The sequence below is a fragment of the Temnothorax longispinosus genome, chromosome 1, assembly GCF_030848805.1.
Source record: "Temnothorax longispinosus isolate EJ_2023e chromosome 1, Tlon_JGU_v1, whole genome shotgun sequence".
In the NCBI taxonomy this organism is placed as follows: Eukaryota; Metazoa; Arthropoda; class Insecta; order Hymenoptera; family Formicidae; genus Temnothorax; species Temnothorax longispinosus.
Window position 1 is genome coordinate 20611746 of NC_092358.1, and position 23033 is coordinate 20634778.

Sequence of the window (23033 nt, forward strand, 5' to 3'; positions counted from 1 at the left end):
TTCAAGGGGGGTGGGAGGGGGGAGTCGAGTCAGGATGAAATATTCGAGCGAGACGCACGTGGGGAATGAGACATACGCGATATTATAAGTAGAATAGATACGTTACGTAATAGGAAAATATTTTCACGAGGAATGTCAGGAATACTGAAAGAGAGACGGGAACGGTATAAGTGGTTCTGCGTCCGCATCTTCAATTGGTTCGAGATTTTTATTTTTATTCGTATTTTTATCGGGGAAGCTTCTCTCAATATCTCTATTCGATATCTTTATGGGGAGAGCGCAAACGAACGTCTCTTCGCGAGATTCGATCGTACTTAATATTGTGAACTTATATACCTTATAAAAACGTTTTCCCCTCACACGTCTCGCTCGATACGTATCATCGTTCACAAGCGCGTAGTCGTGCGCAATCGATACGAAATGGAAAAACGATATAATAGGCCTTATGAACTACCGGCGCTCAATTTTGTACAATAATTTAATATCTCGATTAATTTTACTCGAACGCTCCTCGCTTTCTACGCTCTTCATCGCTCCCTTCCCGTTTTTCCTCCTTCCTTCTCTTCCTTTTTTTTCGAAAACGCGTCGACTGACTAGCGATACGATAACGTTACAGTTAATGATTTTTAGTATGACGGTCATATCGTAAAATATACATTTTTTTCGCCGTCCCGCTTCTATCGCGCGACGGCCTTTTAATACTCTCTCTTTCTTCCGCACGGAACTACCTATGATACTTGAACCCCGACACATTTACAATGCATTTTAATTACAAATACGCTACTTAAGATTTATCCGATGGCTCGCCTCAGTACAGTTAGAGTTAACCGGGAATCGCAAATCACGGGGAAAGCCCCAGATCGATTGTACGGGTGAGAAAATATATGCAATGATTCTAAACTTAGGCGTTGTTTTGCACACTGTCCACGCTGTTTTAACGATTCTCGGCGATATCGCAATACGAATTTGGCAGGAAATAGAAAGCGTGTTGTAACTTACACATAAAATATACGAAGGTATATAAATACATGAAAATAGACGCTATCGTCACTTTAATGAAAATTTCCATAATATATAATATATATATATTTTTTTTTCAGTCATTTTCCGCATCTCTCTCGTCATTGTGCAATATATTTGCATGCGTTTACTACCGATTAATTTTTTTAGGTCCTTTACGATAAAATTCAAAAATTGAGAGAGCAAGAATTTCTTTCATTAAAATGACGATATAGGAATAGTAAACGTGTCGCATCTTTCGCGAAAGACGCGCGCAAAATGCTATCGTCGCGCTTCGACGTGGAGATTGTAATCTGATCGTAAATAAAAAAAGGTCTCTCGTGCGAAATGAGCAGGGCGAAACAAGGATTTCACAAGAAATGAGATTATTGTTCGGTAGAGCCTTGTTGCGCGAGACCGCGCGAGCGGTTATGTCGCGCATGTCGTGCGAAGCTCTTCGATTTGCAAAGTTCGATGAAGATAAAGCGAAAATTTGCAAAGTTTTCCCCCGGATATTTCGGGGTTGGTTTTCAAACTTACGAAATTAGATACGTCCCTACGTTAGTGCCCGCCCCGTCGATGTCTCTCGACGTTGGAGCGCCGGAAACGCGTTGTCCTCCCTCGTTTGCCTTCGGCGCATCTATTCACGAGCGTTCGCGTCACCGAACGCGCATTACATATATTCGCAAATGCACGACGCAGCGTAGGAATATTGCAAATCTTTTATGTATACAAATATAATAATATTTCCGCGCGTGTGCATAAACGTAATCGTATCGTCAAGGAAAGTTGTGTGCTTATGTTAGAGTAAGAGATTACTTTTTTTTTCTCTCGCGCCAACTTTTTATTCCGCAAAATCTATTCTGCAAAACGAGCGTATAGTGCGAACCTCTCTCGCGAATTTTATTTAAGTAGTCTTTAACGCCGGTTTTACGGTACGTCGAGACGTGCCTGTAAAATATCGAAAATTGTTACGATATAAAATATAGAAATCGTATCGGAACGTGCAAAAAATGTTTGGCTCTTCTTCGTGGCAGTGAAAAATTGAGCTGAGAAATAATGGTCGAAATCTTTTTTTCAGGGTCGATGACGCTTTTAACGCCACCCGGCTATCGAAAAGCGTAGGTCACGTAGGTTTGATTTTACATCGAACTTATTTCTAAGAGCCGTTCGCTCGAAAATGATATTTCATGAACACCAGGGTTATTGTGAATACATGGTTTGAGCCGTTCGCTTTCTTTGCAGCACGGAATGCTTATAAGACCATCGAACGGAAAAATTCGGAAAAATCAACGTATACTTCGATTATCGAGACCTCGAACACTGGGAAAATTAAAGATATTTTAGAGTTTTCAATAATTTCCTGAAAATCGCTCGCGGATCTCGAAACTCGTTACGAAGATATATCTCGCTCTCCCTTCGTGCTCCGATCTATTAACCCTCCGTGCACATACGTTTTTAAAAAATTAAAGGTAAAATTATATATAAATTTAAACGACATTTTTCAATAATTTTTTAAAAATTTGTATAATAAAATATGTAGAATATGTAGAAAAAAAATTCGTCCGCCATCCGGAATTTTATTTTTTTGGCAATAACCAATAACTAAATAGAGAAGCAACTATTCGTCAAAATCTTTTAAACGTTATTTTGACTAAAAACAACATTTATCATAAATAATTAACAAAATTGTTATTTACAGAAAAAGGTCACGTTTAGTGCATACGTGGGTCTGAGACGTGGGTCTATGCGAGATCTGACTCGTTCGGCATTCGACGATACATTGATCTTTCGTAACGCCTCTGGACCCTTGAGTCCCTTTTCCCACCTACTATTTTTTAGAGAGGAGAACCAGATAGGCAGGCTTGCAGTTTTACAGTTACAAGTAGCTGTTAGACCTATGTATGCACACGGAGGGTATTGGTAAGTGACAATGTACAAGTTTAACTCTATCTCGGAACGCAGTCGAACGCTGTAAATCTCGCTTCTACCTGACAAATTCGCGTCGCGTATCAAATAATAAAATTCCCCGAATGCCAAATCGGCGTCAACGGGGTGGAAAGGGTTTTACGAGGATGAGTGTCCTTGAGACATGTGCAGACGCATCCCACGGTAGAGAAAAGAGAATTCTACGCGGTTATACCTAAAAATGGAGCAATATATCTTCCTTCGGCGGCGGCGGCGGCAGCGTTGCTCCATTATCGATAGTAACTTTCACTCCCACTTTCTTTCTTCGCCATTCGATGCATCCGTAATTTACCCCCGATAAATCACGTCCGATACCCGCTATCGCTACCGCGTCCGCTATTTTATTTGGTGAAATTTATTCCTTCGACTCTTAGCGTACGTTGCTCCGCGTTTAATGTATAATATTGTGAATTAAAGTTTGCCAAGCGCATTAATTCCAGATTGTATTAACGAGACTGGATGGTCAACCGAAAGAAGCAATCGCGCCGGAAGTAATCGCGACATTACGCGATGTAGTCCGAGAGAGAAAGAGAGAGGGGGGAGAGAGAGGGAGAGAGTGCAAATCAACACGCGTCGTCTGCAAATACTAAACCGTGTTCAATTTCCGTCCGATTTCCGATGTGTCGCGAAGTTAACGCCTCGAAGCCTAATCCTCGAGAACCCGTTGCAGATTCTACCGGAGCTCAAATTCCGCCACTCTCTCTCCCTCTCTCTCTCTCGCTCTCTGTTTCTGTACTCTCCACGCCCAGCAGCGAAAGAGCGATTCGAGCGAGCGAGCGAGCGGTTGCACCGCGCCACCGCCGCCGACGGAGTCGATTCAAGGTGCAGTCACCTTTCTCAAGCCGGGTGACCGTGGAATTCCACTGGGTACACTCGGGCGGAAAAATAATCTCGTTCCGTAAAGTACATCTTCGCCGTACACCTCGCCTCTCCCCCGTTCTCCGCTCTCTCACTCTCTCTCTCTCTCTCTCTCTCTCTCTCCTCTCCTCGCTTTCCCGTACTCTCCACCGCGGCCATTACGCCGGTCGGCGAACTAACTTAAACTCGGCCGCGCCCCGTGCATTTTAATGCAGCCGCGATTTATCAGGACTGCGGGATTTTCGATGCCCCGCCGCCGCCGCCATCGCCGCCGCGGAAATTGCTACCCCGTGTAATATCGAGAGTAAAAGTGACCGGAAAATTACCCACGTGGCTGATACCGATGCCGTGATTCAGCAGCGATTAAACGGCAGTATTTCGACGGCGTGCGGACCGGAGCCTGGCTGGAATCCGGTCCACTGTATCCGCGCGGAGATGTAGCCTTTCTCACGAGAATTCGAACCCCGGTGTCGCGACAAAACGGGAGGATCGTGTCTCTGTTCTCGGTTTCTCCCCGTGGGGGATACATGATGCCTCTCGCGATTGATGAGCACGACGCGTACGTTCTTCGAGGAACAAAATCGAAATTCGGAAGATTGTATAAAAATAGTCATTGCCCATTTACTAATAATAAATTTAATAATTAATTAGCAATTATTATCCGTTAGTTATCTACCAGTTATATACTAGCCGAGAGAAACGAGAGCTTTGGTAGCGACAGCGCGTCAATAAGGAGATTTCTGTTTTTTCTAGAAAATATCGCGTTTCAGATCGATCCTTAAAGTATAAACGCGCATTGCGACGTATTACCGCTCGAGAATTCCCTGATATCCACTTTAGAGATCGACGTGACCTCGCACGATCTGAAAGACACCCATCCGCGGGAACGAGGGAAACGGACGATACCCGCGTTTTAGAAACCTGCGCGGTTCCCTAACAACAGCGTAAACCTTCTTAAGGTTAAATCCCTAAACGCCATCTTACCCTTAACTTACATATCGATCGGAGGAAAAGAAAGAAGAAACGACCGTCCTTACATCGCTAATTCGCGCCGCGATATCAGATAACATTTTGATAGTTTTCTCCGTCCCCGCGATCTCTCGACGATCGAGGGATCAAATCGCATACGGATACCCGCTTACCAATCATTTCTCTCTTTGTCCTTCTCTCTTTATCTTTCTCTCCTTTCCACTTTCGTAGGCAGATATCCGGGAACTTGACGACGATCTAGAATCTCTTAAAGTTAAAGATAGTCGAGGACGCGTTGACACTAGCTCAACTATACCGTCTCCGTCGTGCCTCTGTACATTGGTGTTTTTATTTAGAAAATAATTCGACCGTTTAGAATATATATATAATTTATGTATATATATATATATACTTTTTTTATTTATATATAGATCTGTATATGTATATATTTATATAGCTGCGTCCTACGTTGCTTATAGTACGGTCAATCTCCTCGCGTATGATACACGTCTCGTCTCGCGCGACACGAACTCTCGTTTGCGCGCCCGCCTGGAATAAAACGACCGAGGCGGCGATCGATGGATCTTAACGAGTCGCTCTCGGTTCCCCGAACCGTGATCCTCCGGATCCTCGGAGCCGTACGACTCGTTAAGCTCTCGCCCTCGAATCGGCTTCAAGAGTGACTCGGCGTAGACCGATGCGCTATCGAACTTCGGTTTCGATCGAGCTCGGCGGTCTCGGCACGATCGTCAAGTGGTCGACCGCGCGTATAGAATTTTTACGCGTGTATTGTGTATGTATGTATCGCATGGAACACAACAGGCTCCACGTGGCCGATGGCCCGTCATTTCCGGGGAGGGAGAGGGAGGGGAGGGGGGGAGGGGATCGTGGACCGACCCTGTCTTCCCACGGGTTATATCCACCCGCCAAGGGATTTCCGTTTGGCATCACTCATCCTCAACAGTGCTGATCTTGCGGTCATCAGTGATAAGACGGACGTGATAAAAATCCTGGCGAAAGTCATTCCCGTGCCCGTTGGGGTCTTCTTTTTCCCGGGATTCTGAGGTGACGACTCCCCACGGTGACGTAGAGAGGGTATTAATCTTCGAGCAGTCGCGCGGGAAGATGGGCTTATTAAGGACCGCTTAGGGTTATAGACGAGGTGTATAATTTTCGGAATGCCATCTCGTTCCGAAAAAGATGCGGCATCTTTCACGGATATATACTTAATGCGAAGTATTACCCGCACCTTTTACGATGGGGAGCCCATTGGTTTTTTGCTTGCTTGATGCATCATTACAGATCGAAAGAAGATAAAGGCGATTTTTAAAAAAATTGGAAAAATAAAAATTTAGAAACATATTTTTAAAAATATAATCTGCGAACAATTTAGACTTTGCGGCACTCAAATTACACTATAAAGCCCTCACAAGTATCAAATAAATGTTCAATATTTTTTTTCTGACAACGATATATCGTGAAGGCGATTAGACGTTATATCTAACAACTCAGATTCATTTCTTCTCTTCGAGAACTTAAATAAAATTATAAACTAACAAATGTCCCTTTAGCACTGATCGTTGGCTTTGGGCTAATCGCGGCGTCATTGATCCACGATGGCCGGTCCACGACGATACTAATATTTCGATCGTATACGAATAGAAGTCTCGAATAAATTGTATATCGTGGCGATATGGCGAACACACTTTCGGTGTGATCTTTTTGGTCTCGCTTCTTGATATTCTTCGACAATGTTTCGTCAGTCTTCTTCCCGTTTCACCAGTTTCAATTCTTCTCTGTGTTGCGCGACGAAGAGGAACTTTCTTCTGATTGGTCTCCGCTGGCCTCCTTCAGCATCTTTCCCACTTGTCAACTGCGATTTCCTTCCATGTGAAACAACGCGGAGGAGTCCACGATGATCGTGCGATCGCGATTTTTTTTTCTGGGCTACAAATCCCGTCTCCCGTTTTCTCGATCTGCAACGCGACGCGTCCGATTTATCGTCTACGCTCGGTACGTGCCGATCACGCCCATGTCAAGGCTGTCACGCAACTCCATCTCCAACTGGGCCTCCCTGTGTTTGTCAGACCGGTGCGATGTTACCGGTGGCGGCGGCGGAGGCGGAGGCGGACCGGCGTCCCGCTCGCGATTTCTCTCGCGGGCGGACGACCTGTCCTTCTCGCGCTCTCTCGTGTGGTGATGATAATGATGAGCGGCGTGGCCGTTGACCGGCAGAGTGGGATACGACGATTGGCCGCAGTTGGGCTGATGTCTGGAGGGCAGCGGCGGCGGTGACGGCTGATGGCGACCACCGGCCGGGATTCCGTTCTGAAGTCCGGACTCCAGAGTTCGTATCCGATCGTCCGGCTCTCTGGCGGAGAGTTGCGGTTGCGAGTGTGGCGTACGGCGCAGGGAGTGACTGGAATAATGGGATCTCGTGCCGCTAGACGTGACCCCGTCGATCGGCGCTGCGTTCAGCGAGGCTGTGCCGTCGTCCAAGACACCTCTGACCCCTCCTCCCCCTCCGCTACTTCCTCCTCCTCCTCCTCCTCGGTGACCGGACGCGTTGTTCGCAACGGGCAGCGTCCCCGGGCGGCGCATCTGGCGCGCCGTCTCGCCATCGATGTAGGTGAAGCCCTCGGCGAGGGTGGTGCTGCCGTGAGGCAGGAACCAAACCCCGCCGGTCCCGGGGCTCGCCGCCCGAAGTTCTAGCTACAGCTCCGTCACCGGTATTGGCTTAATACCGGCTGCTATTTGTGCGTGCTGCTGCTGCTGCTGTTGCTGCTGCTGCAGCTGCTGAAGATGATGATGATGATGATGCGTGGGCACCGACTGGGACTGCGGTGTCTGATGGTGATGGTGATGGTGATGGGCGTGGGCCGAGCGGACGATGTACTCGTCGTCGCTGAAGGTCTTCTGGTACTCGTGCTCCTTCCGCGATATCGCACGATTCTTCCACTTGTAGTCCTTGAGCGCGTCCCGCACGCGTCTGCGACATCGATAGTACAGGAACAGCGCGAGGCCAACGAAGAGGGCTAATCCGCCGGCGCACACCGTCACTAGCAGAGCCTGCTTGCGCGGATCCGAGAAGGCGCAGCCTAACTCGTCAGCGCTCATGCCCTTGATGGGCTTGCCCTTGGACTCGGGTGGCTCGGCACATATCACCGAGCTCGAGTTCCTCGGGATGAGTATCTCGGCCAGCCAGAGCTGACTGCAATCGCACACTAGCGGATTCTCGCTTAGATCCAACCGGCGTAGCTCGTTCCAAGCGACCAACGACTCCGAGAACGTGACAAAGGCGTTGTCGCGCAGCATCAGATGCCTCAAATTCGGCAAGCCGGCCAGAGAACCGTCCTCCATGGTGGTCAGCCGTTTATTATTATTCAATACGAGAGTCTCTAGATTGGCATTATCCGAGAAGGCTCCCTTTTCCACGGTGGTAAGCAGTTTGGCGCCACACACGTCGAGCTTCTTCAACGTCGACAGACCTTGGAAGGCTCCCGATCGCAGGATCGTGAAGAAGTTCTGGCCCAAGGTGAGCTCCTCCAGGCGTGGCAATACCGCCAGCTGCTTCGTCGGCACTTCGCGCAACTTGTTAGCACCCAGTTTCAAGGTGCGAAGGGCGTTCAGGCCGCGAAACGCGCCGTCGCTGATGTTGTCCAGTCCGGCGCCCATGATATCCAGCACCGCCAGTTGCTCGAGACCCTTGAACGCGTCGTCCGGCAACGAGGAGAAGGCGTTCCAGCCGATATGAAGCTCGGCGAGGGCGTTCAACGGCGCTAGGGCTGGCGACGGAATAGTTCGCAATTGGTTGTCGTCGAGATACAGCACCCGGAGGGTGCCCAACTTCTGAAACGCGCCTGGCTCCACCTTCGATATGCGATTCTGGCCGAGATCGAGTTCCTCGAGCTTCGACAGGTAGGCAAATAGGCCGTTCTTCAGCGTCTCCAAGTAGTTGTCCCGTAGATTCAACACCGTGAGGGATTTGAGGCCCTGGAACGTCTTCTCGGTCAGCGCCGAGATCTTGTTGTGCTTCAGATGGAGCTCCACGAGGTGCCGTTGAGCATCGAAACTACCGTTGGGGATGGTGAACAGGTGGTTGCTGGAGAGATCGACGTTCTTCAAATCGCCGTAGAACTGGAAGGCTGCCGCGTCCACGATCTTGATGCGATTCTCCTTCAGCACTATCCGCTGAATGCTGGGATTTAGCGCGATAGGTATCACGTCCAGATTAGCGCCCACGCAGGAGACCACCAGGGTGTCGTCGTCGCAGGTGCAGCCGTTAGGGCAGAAAGTCCGTGCCTCGGCCGTACCGAGGGCGAAAAGGCCGACCAGGACGAGCAGGTGGAGAACGCCGATGACGGTGAAGCTGCGTCGCGACGTCTGTAACAATAAACGGAGAAGTTTGATTAATTATGGCAGATAAAAAAGTCTTATATGAAGTCACACATAAATATCGCGATAGTTATACACTCTAGCTTCGGGAATAATTTCGAAGAATAAAATTCGCACGTCAATTCCATTTGAGTTTCGTCTATTCGAGAATCACTATCGGAGAATGGACAAACTCCCCGAGTCTATGTCTAGCGTAGAACGCTGTCGACAGTTGCCTCGGGGAATCGATACTGTCTGGTGCACACCGCACCCAATTTATGCCGGTTTTACGACAAGAGCGTTGAATTATTTTCCGCGAAGCTCACCGCGCCGTGGCCGACGAGCAGCAACGCGCTCGTTCATTCTCCCTCTCCCTCTCCTTCCTCCCTCCCTCTCTCTCTTTCTCTCTCCACGCTCGTAACGTGAGGGTGAAGTTATTTCCGTTTTCGTTGGCCGCGATCGCGCACGTAGGTGCGAAATTAAGCCTGCCGCGCGCAGCTGAAACGCCCGACCGGTTAAATTATATCCGGAAATACGAGCGCCCGCGGCTGTTCCGCGGATAATAAGCTCCCGGGGCGTAAAAACTTCTATTCGAGATGGAAACGCCCGAGCACGCCGTCGTCCACGGACGAGTCCGAGCGCGCCGTGGCCCAAAGTACGCCGTAAAACCTAAACGGGATGGCTGATCCCCGAAATGGGCGAAGACGCCTGGCGTCGTTTCGAAGAAAGAGAGAGAGAGCTGGGTTCTCCTCGGTAGATCGGCGGAAAAATTCGATATCGACCCAGACGGTCTTGATAGAGGTACTATGTCAATCGGGTGAAGCCGGGCGTACCCTCGTATGTTCCTCGGATTTTGCGAAATCGTCCCTGGTGATGTTTTTTCCTTCTCTCTTCGTTAAGATGCCCCGTTGTAACTAGTAATCGATACTACCGTAGCGTTGTTAAACACGCTCTTTACGTGCTCCACGTAGTTTCAATCCTCGCGCGAAACAAAGCGAGTTTTTTTTATCGGATCGAGTGCGCAGGTTCGGCCAAGATTGCCCCGTGATCTGATGGATCGCGTTTGGCTTCGTTTATCTGGAGATTCATCGTTCATGCACGATCACGGGAACGCGATCCCGTCGGATTGATAAGAGTATTTTTCTTGCGATAACAATCCGGGTCAACAGAAGTCTAAAAATCCAGCGGAATCGATCGCCCGGTGTGACAGTCGCACGAAAATGCCGGGAATATTAACGGGCGTTTCGGGGGAGGGAAGGGGGAAAAAAAAGAGCTCGCGTGATTTACGCGTACGGAGGGATTTATTTCGAAAGCTCGCCTCGCCTCGTCGAACCAGTGCCGCGCTGATGCACTCCGTATGTCCGCATTAAGCCACGTACACAGTGTTCCGAAATCACCGATACGTATGTCAACATGACAGATGTCGAAAACTAAATCTGAAAGATATATTTATTTCTCGAGATAATTTTCGTGTGACATTTGCAAACGACAAAGGGTTAGTAAAAAATTCCTGAAGACTCCTGAGGAAACGCGCACACGCAATTTTGAGACTCTTTTCGAGCGGAGCTGAAATTTGCGAGACTTTAATTGCTCCAATATCAAAGATATACTCACTAAACGCATGAGCGTAGTCGGATACAGCGGATATCTGTTCTCGCGCAATCCAGAGCGAATCTAGAGTCTGTTCCCTTTCTCGTACCCCGTATGTAGCGCGCGACTTTACATACGTTTCGGCGCGGACTGCTAATCCGCGCGACGAAATACGCGCGGAGCTGCGCGACGAAATACGCAAACCGCGCAGGGGGGGGGAATGCGGCCGGGGATATTCGCTGCCGTATCACTGCCGCGCGTGTCGGTACGAGTATTAAAGCTAAAAACGGTCGCGTCATTAGGAAAGGATTATGCGATTCCCGCAAATGCGAAACTTGCTCGCGTCCTCCACGCACCGCCTGACCCCGTTACTCATTTCTCATTTCAGCCGCATTACGCAGCATTACGAGATCCAGCCGTTATTAATGAGTTTTAGGCCACAAATAGACTTTTCCTCTCTCACCTCGCGCTTATCGTTTATCTTCTTTATTATTTTAATACTGTCAATGATTTGACCGGAAAGAACTAAATACCGTTATTATCCCCCGGCAAATCGGTTCATTCCAAACTGGAAGTGCCTATCAATCATTTTTATTAAGAAGCTCGCTAGATGGTGGGATTTATTATCTAGAGAAACTTGCGAACCCCCAAGTCTTTTAAGAGAGAAACGCCTAGTGTCTTTTATCTTCTAAATTGAAAGTTCCAACTCTCTTAGTATATACTTTTTATAATTGTAATAGATACTTGATTCTATATTTTTCCTTTTCAGTTAATTTTATATAATATATTGCTGTATATAACCTGTATATATTTCTACCTGCACCGAAGGACTCTCTGCAGAACACAATAAATTTCTGTCTTGCCACCTCTCTCTCTCTCTCTCTCTCTCTCTCTCTCTCTCTTTATATTATTGATATTAATTATTTTCTTTCAGTCAGTCCATCCTTGAGATAAATCATTGTTGTGTATCTTGTAATACTATTTTTCATTCGCGTTTTCTCTCTTCACATACTTTGTCCAACTTAATTTCACTTCAATTATCAAATGCCTGTATCTCGAATTTTTTTATCTTGTTCTTACGGAAATAGAGATATAAACTATTCCTACGGATTTTGTCGATCGAAATAACGTGCACGAACTTATTTATCTATTTCCTCTTAAACTTCTGTTACTTCTATCCTGCTCCGTTCCTCCCTATAAACTTCCAACAAACTTATCGGACGAAGTGATGCTATCAATGCATAGTATCGCGCGAACTGACGGGTTTAGAGACCATCCGCGTCTCGATATTATTTATGCAGTTCGGCGAGGCCGCCGCTGGCAGCTGGAGAGCGACGCGACTCATCGGCGTGCACGAGGCGCAAATTACGTATGCGACAACATGCGGTTGGAATCGGGACGCCGATGTCCGATTCAGACGTCATCGTCTGCTGCGGAGACAACCGGAGAAATTAATAGAGCAACGTGTAATAACCGCCGAGAATAATCATGCCAGTCGACCTCTCGCGCGCGCATCTCCCGTGCCGTCGCATATCCATTTAAGGTAAAAAGCACACCGTTCGCACATGACGCCCCTCTCTGTTGAGACATGTTTTTCAAACGCGACGCTTCACCGGGCAATTTGTTTGTCAAGAGATTCAACATTAAGGATCGCTCGGATGGCAGCTTCCCTCTAACTTTATATTTGCTAGGTAAAAAGTGACTTCAAAGTGAAGACGCGTCCTTAAAGTTTTTCACCAAATCCGAAATATTCCGTCAAGAATCGTTTTTTAAGTCGAATTCCTTAGCACCTCTACTTTACATTTCATGAGTTAGGCATTTGAATTTCCACGGGAATTCCGTCAGTTCAGTCCAAATGGATTGAACAACTATATTCCGTAGTTAAGCATCTTATCCTATCTACATTTCTAAACACGAGGCGGAATTCCGTAAAAGCTATCGTCGATGCCGAGGGGCGTAAAGAGGTAACGATATATATATATATATATATATATATATATATATATATATATATAATATATATACAAATATATATATACACACACACACACATATATATATATATCTTCGTCGATAATCAGTTTAACGTATCGCGCGACACGGCGGATTCCCTTTCATTCCCGGCGGATGGTTTGCGCGCCGCTCAAAAAGGATAAAATATGCTTTTTTTCTCCTTCAGCCGGGATCTCATACCCGGCCGGAGAATTTTGTTTAAAGGTTGTCGGGGTCGTTTTTGCACCGCGTCACTCGAGCTTTAATCAACGCGCCGCGAAGGCACGAAGCCACGCCGCAGCACGCGCGCTCATAACGCGCTTATAAACGCAGTTAATTATCATCATAGCGTAATCAGCTTGGCTCTGCGCAGCAAAACCATCAATTACCGCGCATGCAAAACTACTCCGCGTTGATCGTTAAACCCGTTCCTTCTCCGGACTCTGCCTACCCTTCCCATTTATTGGAGGAATCGAAATATCGCTCGGAGATTTTATTCGAGCGTGCCATTTTCCGAAAAGCGAGATTTACATTTATTCACCCGCTTTATACATATAACGCTCTCGCGCGCGCCCTGGGCAGATTTACATTTATTTATATATACGAATGTTTACGCCGGCATTTCAACCTATTTTCCGTTTCGCTCTGTCGTTATCTTTTTCCCCTTTTTCTTTCTATTTTTTTTGTTCGCGCCGTTCGCCACTGCAGAAACGCGAATTATACGGGCTCTCGAACGAAACACCTGATCGATATCGTTGCGTATCACGCGACAATTCTTTTTTCTATCACAGCGGAACGACTGCTGTCGCATGTGTAGAACGCAGTCGCCAACATATTCTCATGCGACATAAAATTGCTTATTTTATTTTATTTTAATTTTTTTTTTTTTCGAAGATACGTTCGCCCGAGTCTTTTGAGCAGGAATATATTTACTCGTTGCTTATGAATTTATCCTCGTCAGTGTCGAAAATGTCACCGTGTGCATATGCATATCTCATATGCATATGTAAAATCGACTCTTTATCTTTTTCCATATTTCGACGCTTCGCTATACTCACTCATTAGCCAGTTGCATTAAAAAAAATATAAAAAAAGAGTTGGCAGAACATATCGTATATGTTCTGTCATTGTCTCCTCGTATTTAGTCTGCGCATAAAATATGATACAAACGTAAAAAATATTGCTAAAATAGCGATAAAGATACGACGTAATCTTGGACCAGTATAGAACATAAATATTAGCTATTTTCCGATCGCGCGACCATCGTCCCGATAGGACGTAAAATATGCGAATTGAATTGGAGCCGTTGGGTCGAAAAGGGTTAATCGTTCCCGGATAACCGGCGTGGGAGAATACGCCAGACATCTCGACTTATCGCTCGCACTAATCATAACGCGGTCGCGAGCGGGGGCGGGGGGTGGGGGTGGGATGGAAACAGGGTGGCATATAACGTCACGCCCAGCCCTCGTTTCAGGGTGAATACGTCGGGTTTAACTCGATGTAATTAGCGATTACAGATTACCCTTTCGTCCATTAGCATGGGCCGCGATATGCGCAGGGCGAACCCGGCCGCTCTGTTCATGTAAATGCGTCGCATACATACAGATTAGGCGGTTCACCGGAAACCGGAACCTACCAGGAGTCGGCCTACCGCGTGTGCGTGTGCTCGCACCGGCCCGGTGCTCGAGCCTCCAATTTCCGAAAGTCACACTTTCGTATACGCCAAGCCGGTCTTGCTCGTTTTCGCGGTTCCGCTGCCTGCGTTTTCTTTTTTAGGACACGCGCGTGTATCCGAAAGTGGAACACGCGTACCGAATTTGAAACACGCGATTCCATTTTGGATTATAATTAATTTTGATCGAGTTTATCGACAGTTCGAACGCAGCTCCGAATATTTGCCGTTTCGCGTTTGTGCTTCGGTGTACTCTTTATGACTATCGCAAACGGAATTTATATCAAGGACTAATGACCAGAGTTTGTATTGCGTTTTATTTGTTCACGCATGCCGCTGATTAAACAACAACATGTAAAGCCATAATAACGTTTACCGGCAATCCTTTTGTATTAGCGTTTCGACGAATAAGTGAGAAAAATATATACATAAACATCGTTTATACATGAATTTCAGCAACATTTTGAACTGTAATCACTTCGAAAATGAGTGGTTCGCGGAAATTTAGAGGGTTTCGTTGCAAGGATTTACGCGCGGTGTGGCAAGAATTAAATAAATCCTAATCTTATTAGGTGAAAGCGGTTAATTTTCTTGTGCCATTAAATTGATGTCGCCAGCTGCGGAATTTAACGAGCGTACATTACTAACCGCTTTGTGGCCGAACCCTTTTAATCACACGTGCGTCCGAAATGTATTCGATGGGCGACCATTAAATGGACGACTTTCATATCTCGAAATTACTCGGTAAACGAACTTTGCGTCCGCATGAAAAATGTGTTTGATTTTTCACCGCGGCCCTTGATAAAATCAATTCAGCATGTAACGCTAATTGCATGTCCACACATAAAATGAGATATTCTCACTTAACGTGTGTCAACAAAACTATCTTTTCAAAATGAAGCGAGATACACGACGAAATATAACGAAATATTTTCAACAGTTACTATTCCAGTCTTTCGATAATATTTAGACATTGGATAAGTTGTCTGCTCCCGACAATTGTGCATCTCTAATTAAACCCGTCACTGCTAGATGCACGTCGTACTTCAACTCACTGTCAAGAAAAATGCATCCTCATTGTTTCATGGTTTTTATTATCTTCCGCGCGACGTGTATCAAGCATATGTTTTAAGGTTTAAGTGTTACGAAAATCCACAATTTTCAGCTTGACGTAATCTGAGTAATAGAAAAAAAATGCGACATCCGAACAAAAATCCAATGTCCTTTTTCATTACTTTTAATAGATTAGTCATTGTACGATGATTGGTACTGTCACGCCATTCCGCGCCGCACACGAAAGCACACGTGCATTTTTTTTTCTCTCAACACCATCCGTTAAGGGTTAATAATCTTGCTCTACCCCCTCGACGCTCGACGTCGCGTCGCCTCGGGGCGGCGACGCCAGTCCGATGATGCTCGGACGCGCGCGGTATTTGCAGCGCGCGGATTTCGCGTTTACAAACGGGCCGAGCGTCCAAAACGCGCGAGTGTGCGCGGAAATGGAATTCGCTTTTTGCGCGCGGCGCCAAGAACACGGGAAAGCTCGGGTTGGCCGGTGGCGTAACTGGGTGAACGTGCACCCAGAGGCAAGTTTGGAGTTTAAGTGCGCATCCCCATTTCTCCTTCCTGCGTGCACATACTTTTTTCCTCGCAAAGCTCGCGCGAGCTTTTTCTGGTAACAATCGTTTATCCGCAATTTATTTCCGCTATACATGCACGGCAGGAAAATACTTTGACAATGCGTTAAATAATGTTACGGAGACAGAAATAATCGAAACTCGACGATGTGACACCTCTTAAGTTTGTAAAAATCTATATTTTAGATCTTATGCGTCTCTCATACGATCTTCTTAGACTTATGAATTCTTTCATAAGAACTGATGACACGTACTGTAATTTGTACTTACTGCACCTGGTAAAATTGCAGATTGAAGTATTGTAAAAATATCTGAGATTTAAAATTGTTTGCTATATTCCACAGCTTAATTTTATATACTCGTATAGATTTTATACTATTCTGCAATAAGAATTTTGTTTTTGAAGAAAGAGCCGAATTTTAACACAGAAATTAGTGAAGCTTTTAATATTTAAAATCAAATTTATTTCTCTGCGCAAGCTTGTAAAAGGCCACAATTGATGAATGTGATATACGTTAATATTGAGAAATTTAACAAATTTCTTCGCGTCCCTCCATCTTGGTTACATCACTGGACCTGACCTCTCTTAAGTTTTTGATGTGGTTGGGAGGGTGGCGGGCGCTTTTCCATTCTTTATCCACGATTTACGTGGTCCGGTCGGCCCACGAAGGCGAAGTTTTCAACCCTGCAAAATTTCGTCCGTGACTCTCCAGAATTTATCGAGTAGAATAGAATAACAATTTATGAGACCCGAGCAGCAGCTAACGGTCCTTCGAGAGTTTAGTGAAATTTTACATAACATTTTGCGTAACAGTTTTGGCATTACCGGGCACGGGGATATCCAAGGGAATAGAAGATATTTTATCCGCGAACACACGTCGACAGATATCCCTCTCCAGGGGCTACGTTAAAGCTGTTAATTATAGCAACAGATTAAACCGTTAGTGCCGCAATGTATAATTACATTTTAGCTTATTAATTTACACGCAAATTATTGACGAAATAATTTCGTATAAAGACCTAATCTTCAAGAAATATGTAATAAATTCTATTCTTTCGCGATCCTATTATTATTATTATTATTATTATATTTCTCTTTATTTCTTTTACGTCCGGTGACGATGTTGAAGCTCTCGGGGATATAATAAACGTCTTATTTCGTCCTAAAATTCGCCGTGGAAAAGGACGATGATATTGCGGAAGAAAGCGCGCGGCAGCAATTGTACGGGATGCTACCGCGACGACGCGAACTCGAACTCGTCGTCGTCGTCATCTCGAGTCTCAAGTGCACGGCGCATTTGCATTTCTATCTTTTTCCTCGAGCGAGTCTCCATTTTCTGCGCCAGCTAAATTCAAAGAGCCATTACTTTCGTCGCGCGACCGAAGGAAAGAGCGCGTTCGACCGTACGCCGGAACCTGTCTTTCAGACGAGCGATCCGCGACCATGATATCGATCCTTTCGATAGGATCCTACTCGGGGATACGGACGTCGATCGGGACTTTTCTAAAGGGTCCCCGCTGACACCTTTTTCGCCTCAGCTAATTCGTAGTTATTCGTCAGGAATCAGTAAAAGAAAGAGAGAGAGAGAGAGAGAGAGAGAGAAACACGTCTGAATAACTATTATTCAGAATATCGGCTTTTAATGTAGCGATTCTCAATTTTACTGAATTTATATGTTTCTTCGTTGCTTTTATTTTATTTAAATAGCGATAACAAATTGCGCGACTGCACAAATTGCACACCTACACTCTCTCCCTCAATCCGAGCGAAAATTTGCTTTTTTTTTTTCACGTTTAATTTTGCAGATAAAATTCAACGATATTGCGAGCGTCGCTCGCTTATGCAAAGCACGGGATGTGCGCGTCTGCGCAATCGACCTTAGACGTCCCTATCGGCTTCACCGCGCTTCTCTAACGAGCGGGCGATGGATGCGCGGAAACTTCGCGTGTTTCATCCCTTTTTTTTGTAATTAAATCTCGAAACAGGCCGAAAGCAAAGCACCTCGAATGGGAATTCAACGCGCGAAACGAGTTCGCTACGAAACGGCCGAGCGTAAACAAATAAAAGACTCGCGCGGCGATCTTTACCCACGCGCCTCCACCCTTTGGTTTGTATCTTCTTTCCACTCTCTTTACCTCTCTCTTTCTCTCTCTCTCTCTCTCTCTCTCTCTCTCTCTCTCTCTCCTTTTTATGTAATCCTGGGGAGCAATCCGCCGTCGAGGCTGAAACCGCTGAACTTTCGAGCACTTTGATACGCGACCGGAGTGCGCTGACCGCGTTAACGACGCCCTTTGACCCTCCGAACCGCCCCGTCGCGTTGGAGCACAGTGAATACTACCCCTCGGGGTATCTATAGCGTTTATGCCAAAAATTCGAGTGAGAAAATTACGCTGCGTATTACCCTGCCGCGTCGTGGTGAGCTATTGAACTTTTGATGCAGATGCCGGTCGGTATTTTTTGTCAGAGGACACAAACGACCTTTGATACATAGGCTGGTGACACTAAATCGTTAATCGAACTGGGTTATACTGGCTGCGGATGTAATCATTCTGGAACTACCCATAAAGATAAAAGCTCGTAAAAACGTTGCGATTTTACGTTTTTCTAAAAAAAAAGAAAAAAAAAAGATGGGATATACCTTATCTCGAGTTGTTTGAACCAAGCACAAGAGATATTATCTTTCCATTTCCCGGAACGTTTATAATTATTCTTATTACTTCTAATCTTAATTTTACTCAGGGCTGTAATACTTTTATGTAAAGTGTCTCGCGAGGACTTAGATGGTCGCAACGGCGAGAAATAACAGTTCCGTCCACGCTCACTGTATCCGCCTGGCGATTTTAATTCGCGCGTAAATATGCAATATATACTCCGCGGTAGCTCTAAATGGCCCGCGCGCATCTACGGGTCGTCTAAAAAATTACCGTCCCCTGTAAATTTAATTAAATCGCGTACATGTCCGAAAGGCGACACTTAATTGAAGCCCGGCGCACCTGCGCGCGTCTCAATTAAGTCTCGCAATTACGCTCGCGTATTTTTTTGGGCTTGTCTAGTAACTCGCCGGTCGATACCCGAGCGGTCCCTCCCTCGTCGTGGTAAAAAATTTCTTCGCGTTGCAACGACTATTGTTTGATTACTGAAAAATGGATGGTATTCTATTCCAAAATCATAATGCCGCGAACTTGTTAATTTCGTTAGTGTCAAGAACAGACTGATGAAGCGTAAACGGCGAATGCGGCTGATGGGGAAATTATGTAATCAAAGAGCGGCTCATACTCGTCGCGATACATGAAAACACCGTTCGTTTACTCCGTGAGATGTATGAAATATGAATCTATACATATATAAAACGGAATGTCTGTCTGTATGTTCTTTATTAACTCCTAAACCCTTTGACCGATCTGGGCCAAATTTTGCATAGTTACTATCTTCCCGGTGGAAAATATAAGCTACGATGAAACTTGATTACCCCACTCCCTGATTCCATCTTTTTGACACTTTGTGATTTTAAATTTAGTGCATTATTATATAAGTAAGATTGCGTAATAATTAATGAAGGCAGGTAATTTTAAAATATTATATTGTGATGTTATTGTGTGGTAGGTATATAAAAAAGAAGCCTGATGGGCAAAGCCAGGCTTAAACTAGTAACCAATAGTCCGAATATGTAAATTAATCTGTAGAAATCTTTGTAAATCAATCTTTAGGATAAAATGACATTTTTTTTTGTTCTTCATAATTTCGTTTTTTTTATAAGCACACTGAATGTTCAAGACAAGAATGAGCTAATTCCCAGAGATTTCGATTGAGAATCAGAATGTAATGTTTTAAAACTGCAAATCGCGTATAAATGTCTCCGACTTATTCCGCAGATTTATCGATCATCGCAGATTTATCGTATTCCAACTCTCGCGAGATGTCCTCGCTCTAGTCGGCTTTTACCGATCCTGCCGACTCCTGCACATTCTCCGGTCCATCCGGCAATCGTCGCGCTCAATCATCTGTCAGCAATGCATGTATATCGGCCATGTGCACTGAACGTTACTCACTGCACAATGATACAGTCGTAGTATTCCGACTGGTTCGAGCTCTGTCTGCCAGTCGATTGGATAATGATATCCTTGTCCCTGATCCGGGAATCGGTCCCGCCGGACGGCCAGCTGTTCGCCGAACATCCTGCTCGAATTTCGGCGATCGCGCGAGAATGGCTAATTTTTCGCACCGTCCGATTTACCCTCCTCCGACCATTCGAATTAATTCCCGCGTGTTTCGGACACGTTCGCCACCACAAATTACGCTTATCAGCTTGCAGACGAGCATCGAAATGTATTCTCGATATTAACGTATCTGATTAATCTCTCTGGATATTTTCCAGTGACGTGACTCCTTGTTGACTTTATTGACAAAGCGTTACGAGAGCAATTTTTTTTAGTTTTGCTTTCTGTTTCAGTTAAAGGTTTTACCGCCCGATACCGGCGCACACTCTCGAAAAAAACCTTTAAATGGTTTCTGTCGAAATTCCGACAAAACAATTTTCTAATTAATCTTTTTTCTGTAATATAACAATTGTCGCGCGCGTAGTTATAGAAAAAAAATATCACGACAATATTCTAACAACAATACGCATTGATAAGACTGTGACTTTTGTCAAGCCGGTATCGTGTTATTTCATAAAAAAAAAAGAGGAAAGGTATCGTTCTCGTTATTCGCTAACACCCACGAATTTTTCGACGGTCGGCAACATTGCGGCTGGAATGGAAATTTTTTTCCATCGAACACGCTCTTCTCCGTCTATAGAGAAGTCCTCTTCGCCCATCAAATCCATCAGATACTCTTTCGGGGAAATCGACCGCAAATTCGTCAAAGGATCTTGCATTAAATTTTCGTTCGGCAGTAATGGAGCGGTCCCGTGTATTCGCTTTTCCATTTTTCTCCTCGGGTAGAGTATTAATCGCTCTCGACGGCAATAATAGGCCGAAAAGGGCAGCGGCGGCGCCCAAATCCATTCGTTTCACTACTGTTCGTAATTTCAATTGGACTAACGGTCACGATGGCGAACAAACCCGTTCGATTGCTTTCGAAAATTCCGACCGATCGGCTCGCCGCATCGGTTTTACCTCTCGATATACGCATGCACGCCGGATTGTCGTCGATTCCACCGATACGTCCATGATCATCGATTCTAACGACTCGTCGATTCGTACTTCGGTCCTGTTTTTCGGGTGCGCGACGCAGAAATAAGCCTCACTGTTTCGAACGACTTTTGTTCCATTTTCGCGTTTTCACCGTGCCGAAACCGCGTGCATGAAACGACCCGTCCCGCCGTCGACGCAATTTTGCGACGTTTTTCGTGCGTTACACGTCCTCTCGCATTTGCAACGCGAATAGTTTCGTTCATTCGCTCGCTCGCTCGCTCGTAGTTTGCGAGCACCGCCGATCGGTGATGTTAATGCGAGCACTAATTGGAACGCTCGCAAACGGCGGAAAAAAAAGAATGCAGAAGGAACGCGAGCGGCGAAAATTCGAAATTATCAAAATGGTCGGAGATCGATAATCGCTCCGTGCGCTTTCGTTATTCAACGTGAATCGTTTATTTCGAGAAATTGCAACGGTCCAGGAAAGAAAATTCAATTATTCCGCTCGCGAAAATATAAGCAACCGTTTCAACAGAAGAGACGCTCGTAATTTTCCGAAACAGTGTCACAGAGAATGACAATCCTAATGAGACTAATGAGTAAGTAAGACTATTGATAATCAATAATTTCCGTTCTTCGCCTCGATGGAAATAACAATATCCCTTATTTTTATCCGTTTCATTTGTAAGATAACGATGAGTAAAGATTTCGGCAGAGTATACTTCCGAACCATTCCTGATCGATAGAAGAGTAACATATTCAGAGAGGGATAATATATCTTCGAATGCGGAAAAGCGATAACGCGCTTAATGACACAAGATCGAAATATCAAAAATATATTCCGAAAATATCGCATATGCGATACTAAGAAAAATGAAAAACGCAAAGCGGCGTAAACGAAGGTAATTGAAAAAAATAACAAACAGCGTCGTTGCGGGCGCGTGGCGGAGGACTGGACTGGATTTCGCTATTTTTCCAGGCGGCAGCGGTGCGAAAAAGGTGGATTTTTTTTTTATAGCCCAATGGCCCGCGCTTTACGTTGGGCGCGGCAATATAAGTCTCGTCGTGCGTGATTCTCAGTTCGATTTATGCCTTTACGCAAGCTTAAATCGCAAGTTTACAAGCCCGCGTCTTTTGTATAAACATACGTGGTATTTTGTGTACGCGGTATCCGCTTATGTATATAGAGTAACCCGCGCCCGCGGATATACATATATACGCAGTGCTCTCTGACAACTTTTTTCCCCGGACCCCGGCCTTTTACCGGTCGGTCCGCGCACACCCGCGTAAAACATTTATGTGCGTGTTAATTGAACTCTCGATATCGATGTTATGCGACGAGAAATAAAAATCGGAAAGACGGGTGCGCGAACCTCGGATACGCTCCGTGGCCGGAGCGTGACGGGTATAGTTATGGGCAGAGGGGATGCACTAATGCATTTGCACCCCTATAAGCTATCTCTTTGTACTTTATTTTCTCAATATAAACAAGAAAAGAAATAGATTGTCGTATTTTTCATGTATGTGCTCTTGTATCCATTGATAAATATAAAAAAAAAAACAAAATGTGATATGTATAATTTTATTGACTGTATTGATGAGAGAAAAAATGACTCGTGACTCAAGATTCATTTCTGGATACGCTCCTGACAGGTGAAACACAATCCTTCTCTGTACGTGCGCGCGCGCGCGTATGTGTGTATATGCGCGCTAATTGAACTCCGAGTATCGAGAAAGAGCGAGAGAGAGAGAGAGAGAGAGAGAGAGAGAGAGAGAGAGAGAGAGAGAAAATAAAACTCGAAAGAACGCGCGGCCGCGCAATTTTAAACGAGAGAAGC

At 45.5% G+C, this 23033-nt stretch overlaps 2 protein-coding genes across 2 annotated transcripts in view; both read right to left on the reverse strand.

Moving 5' to 3' along the window:
- Positions 1-189: 189 nt before the first annotated feature.
- Positions 190-7395, reverse strand: LOC139816624 (uncharacterized). Its single transcript, XM_071784255.1, has one exon. The coding sequence runs from the start codon at positions 7393-7395 to the stop codon at positions 6799-6801; it is 597 nt and encodes a 198-aa protein (XP_071640356.1). The 3' UTR covers positions 190-6798.
- A 111-nt stretch (positions 7396-7506) lies between these two features.
- Positions 7507-23033, reverse strand: part of LOC139816612 (uncharacterized) — a 198433-nt gene continuing 182906 nt past the window's right edge. Inside the window, exon 5 of the mRNA XM_071784229.1 lies at positions 7507-9177. Within this exon, the coding sequence (XP_071640330.1) occupies positions 7507-9177 (1671 nt within the window). The remainder of the gene's footprint in view (positions 9178-23033) is intronic.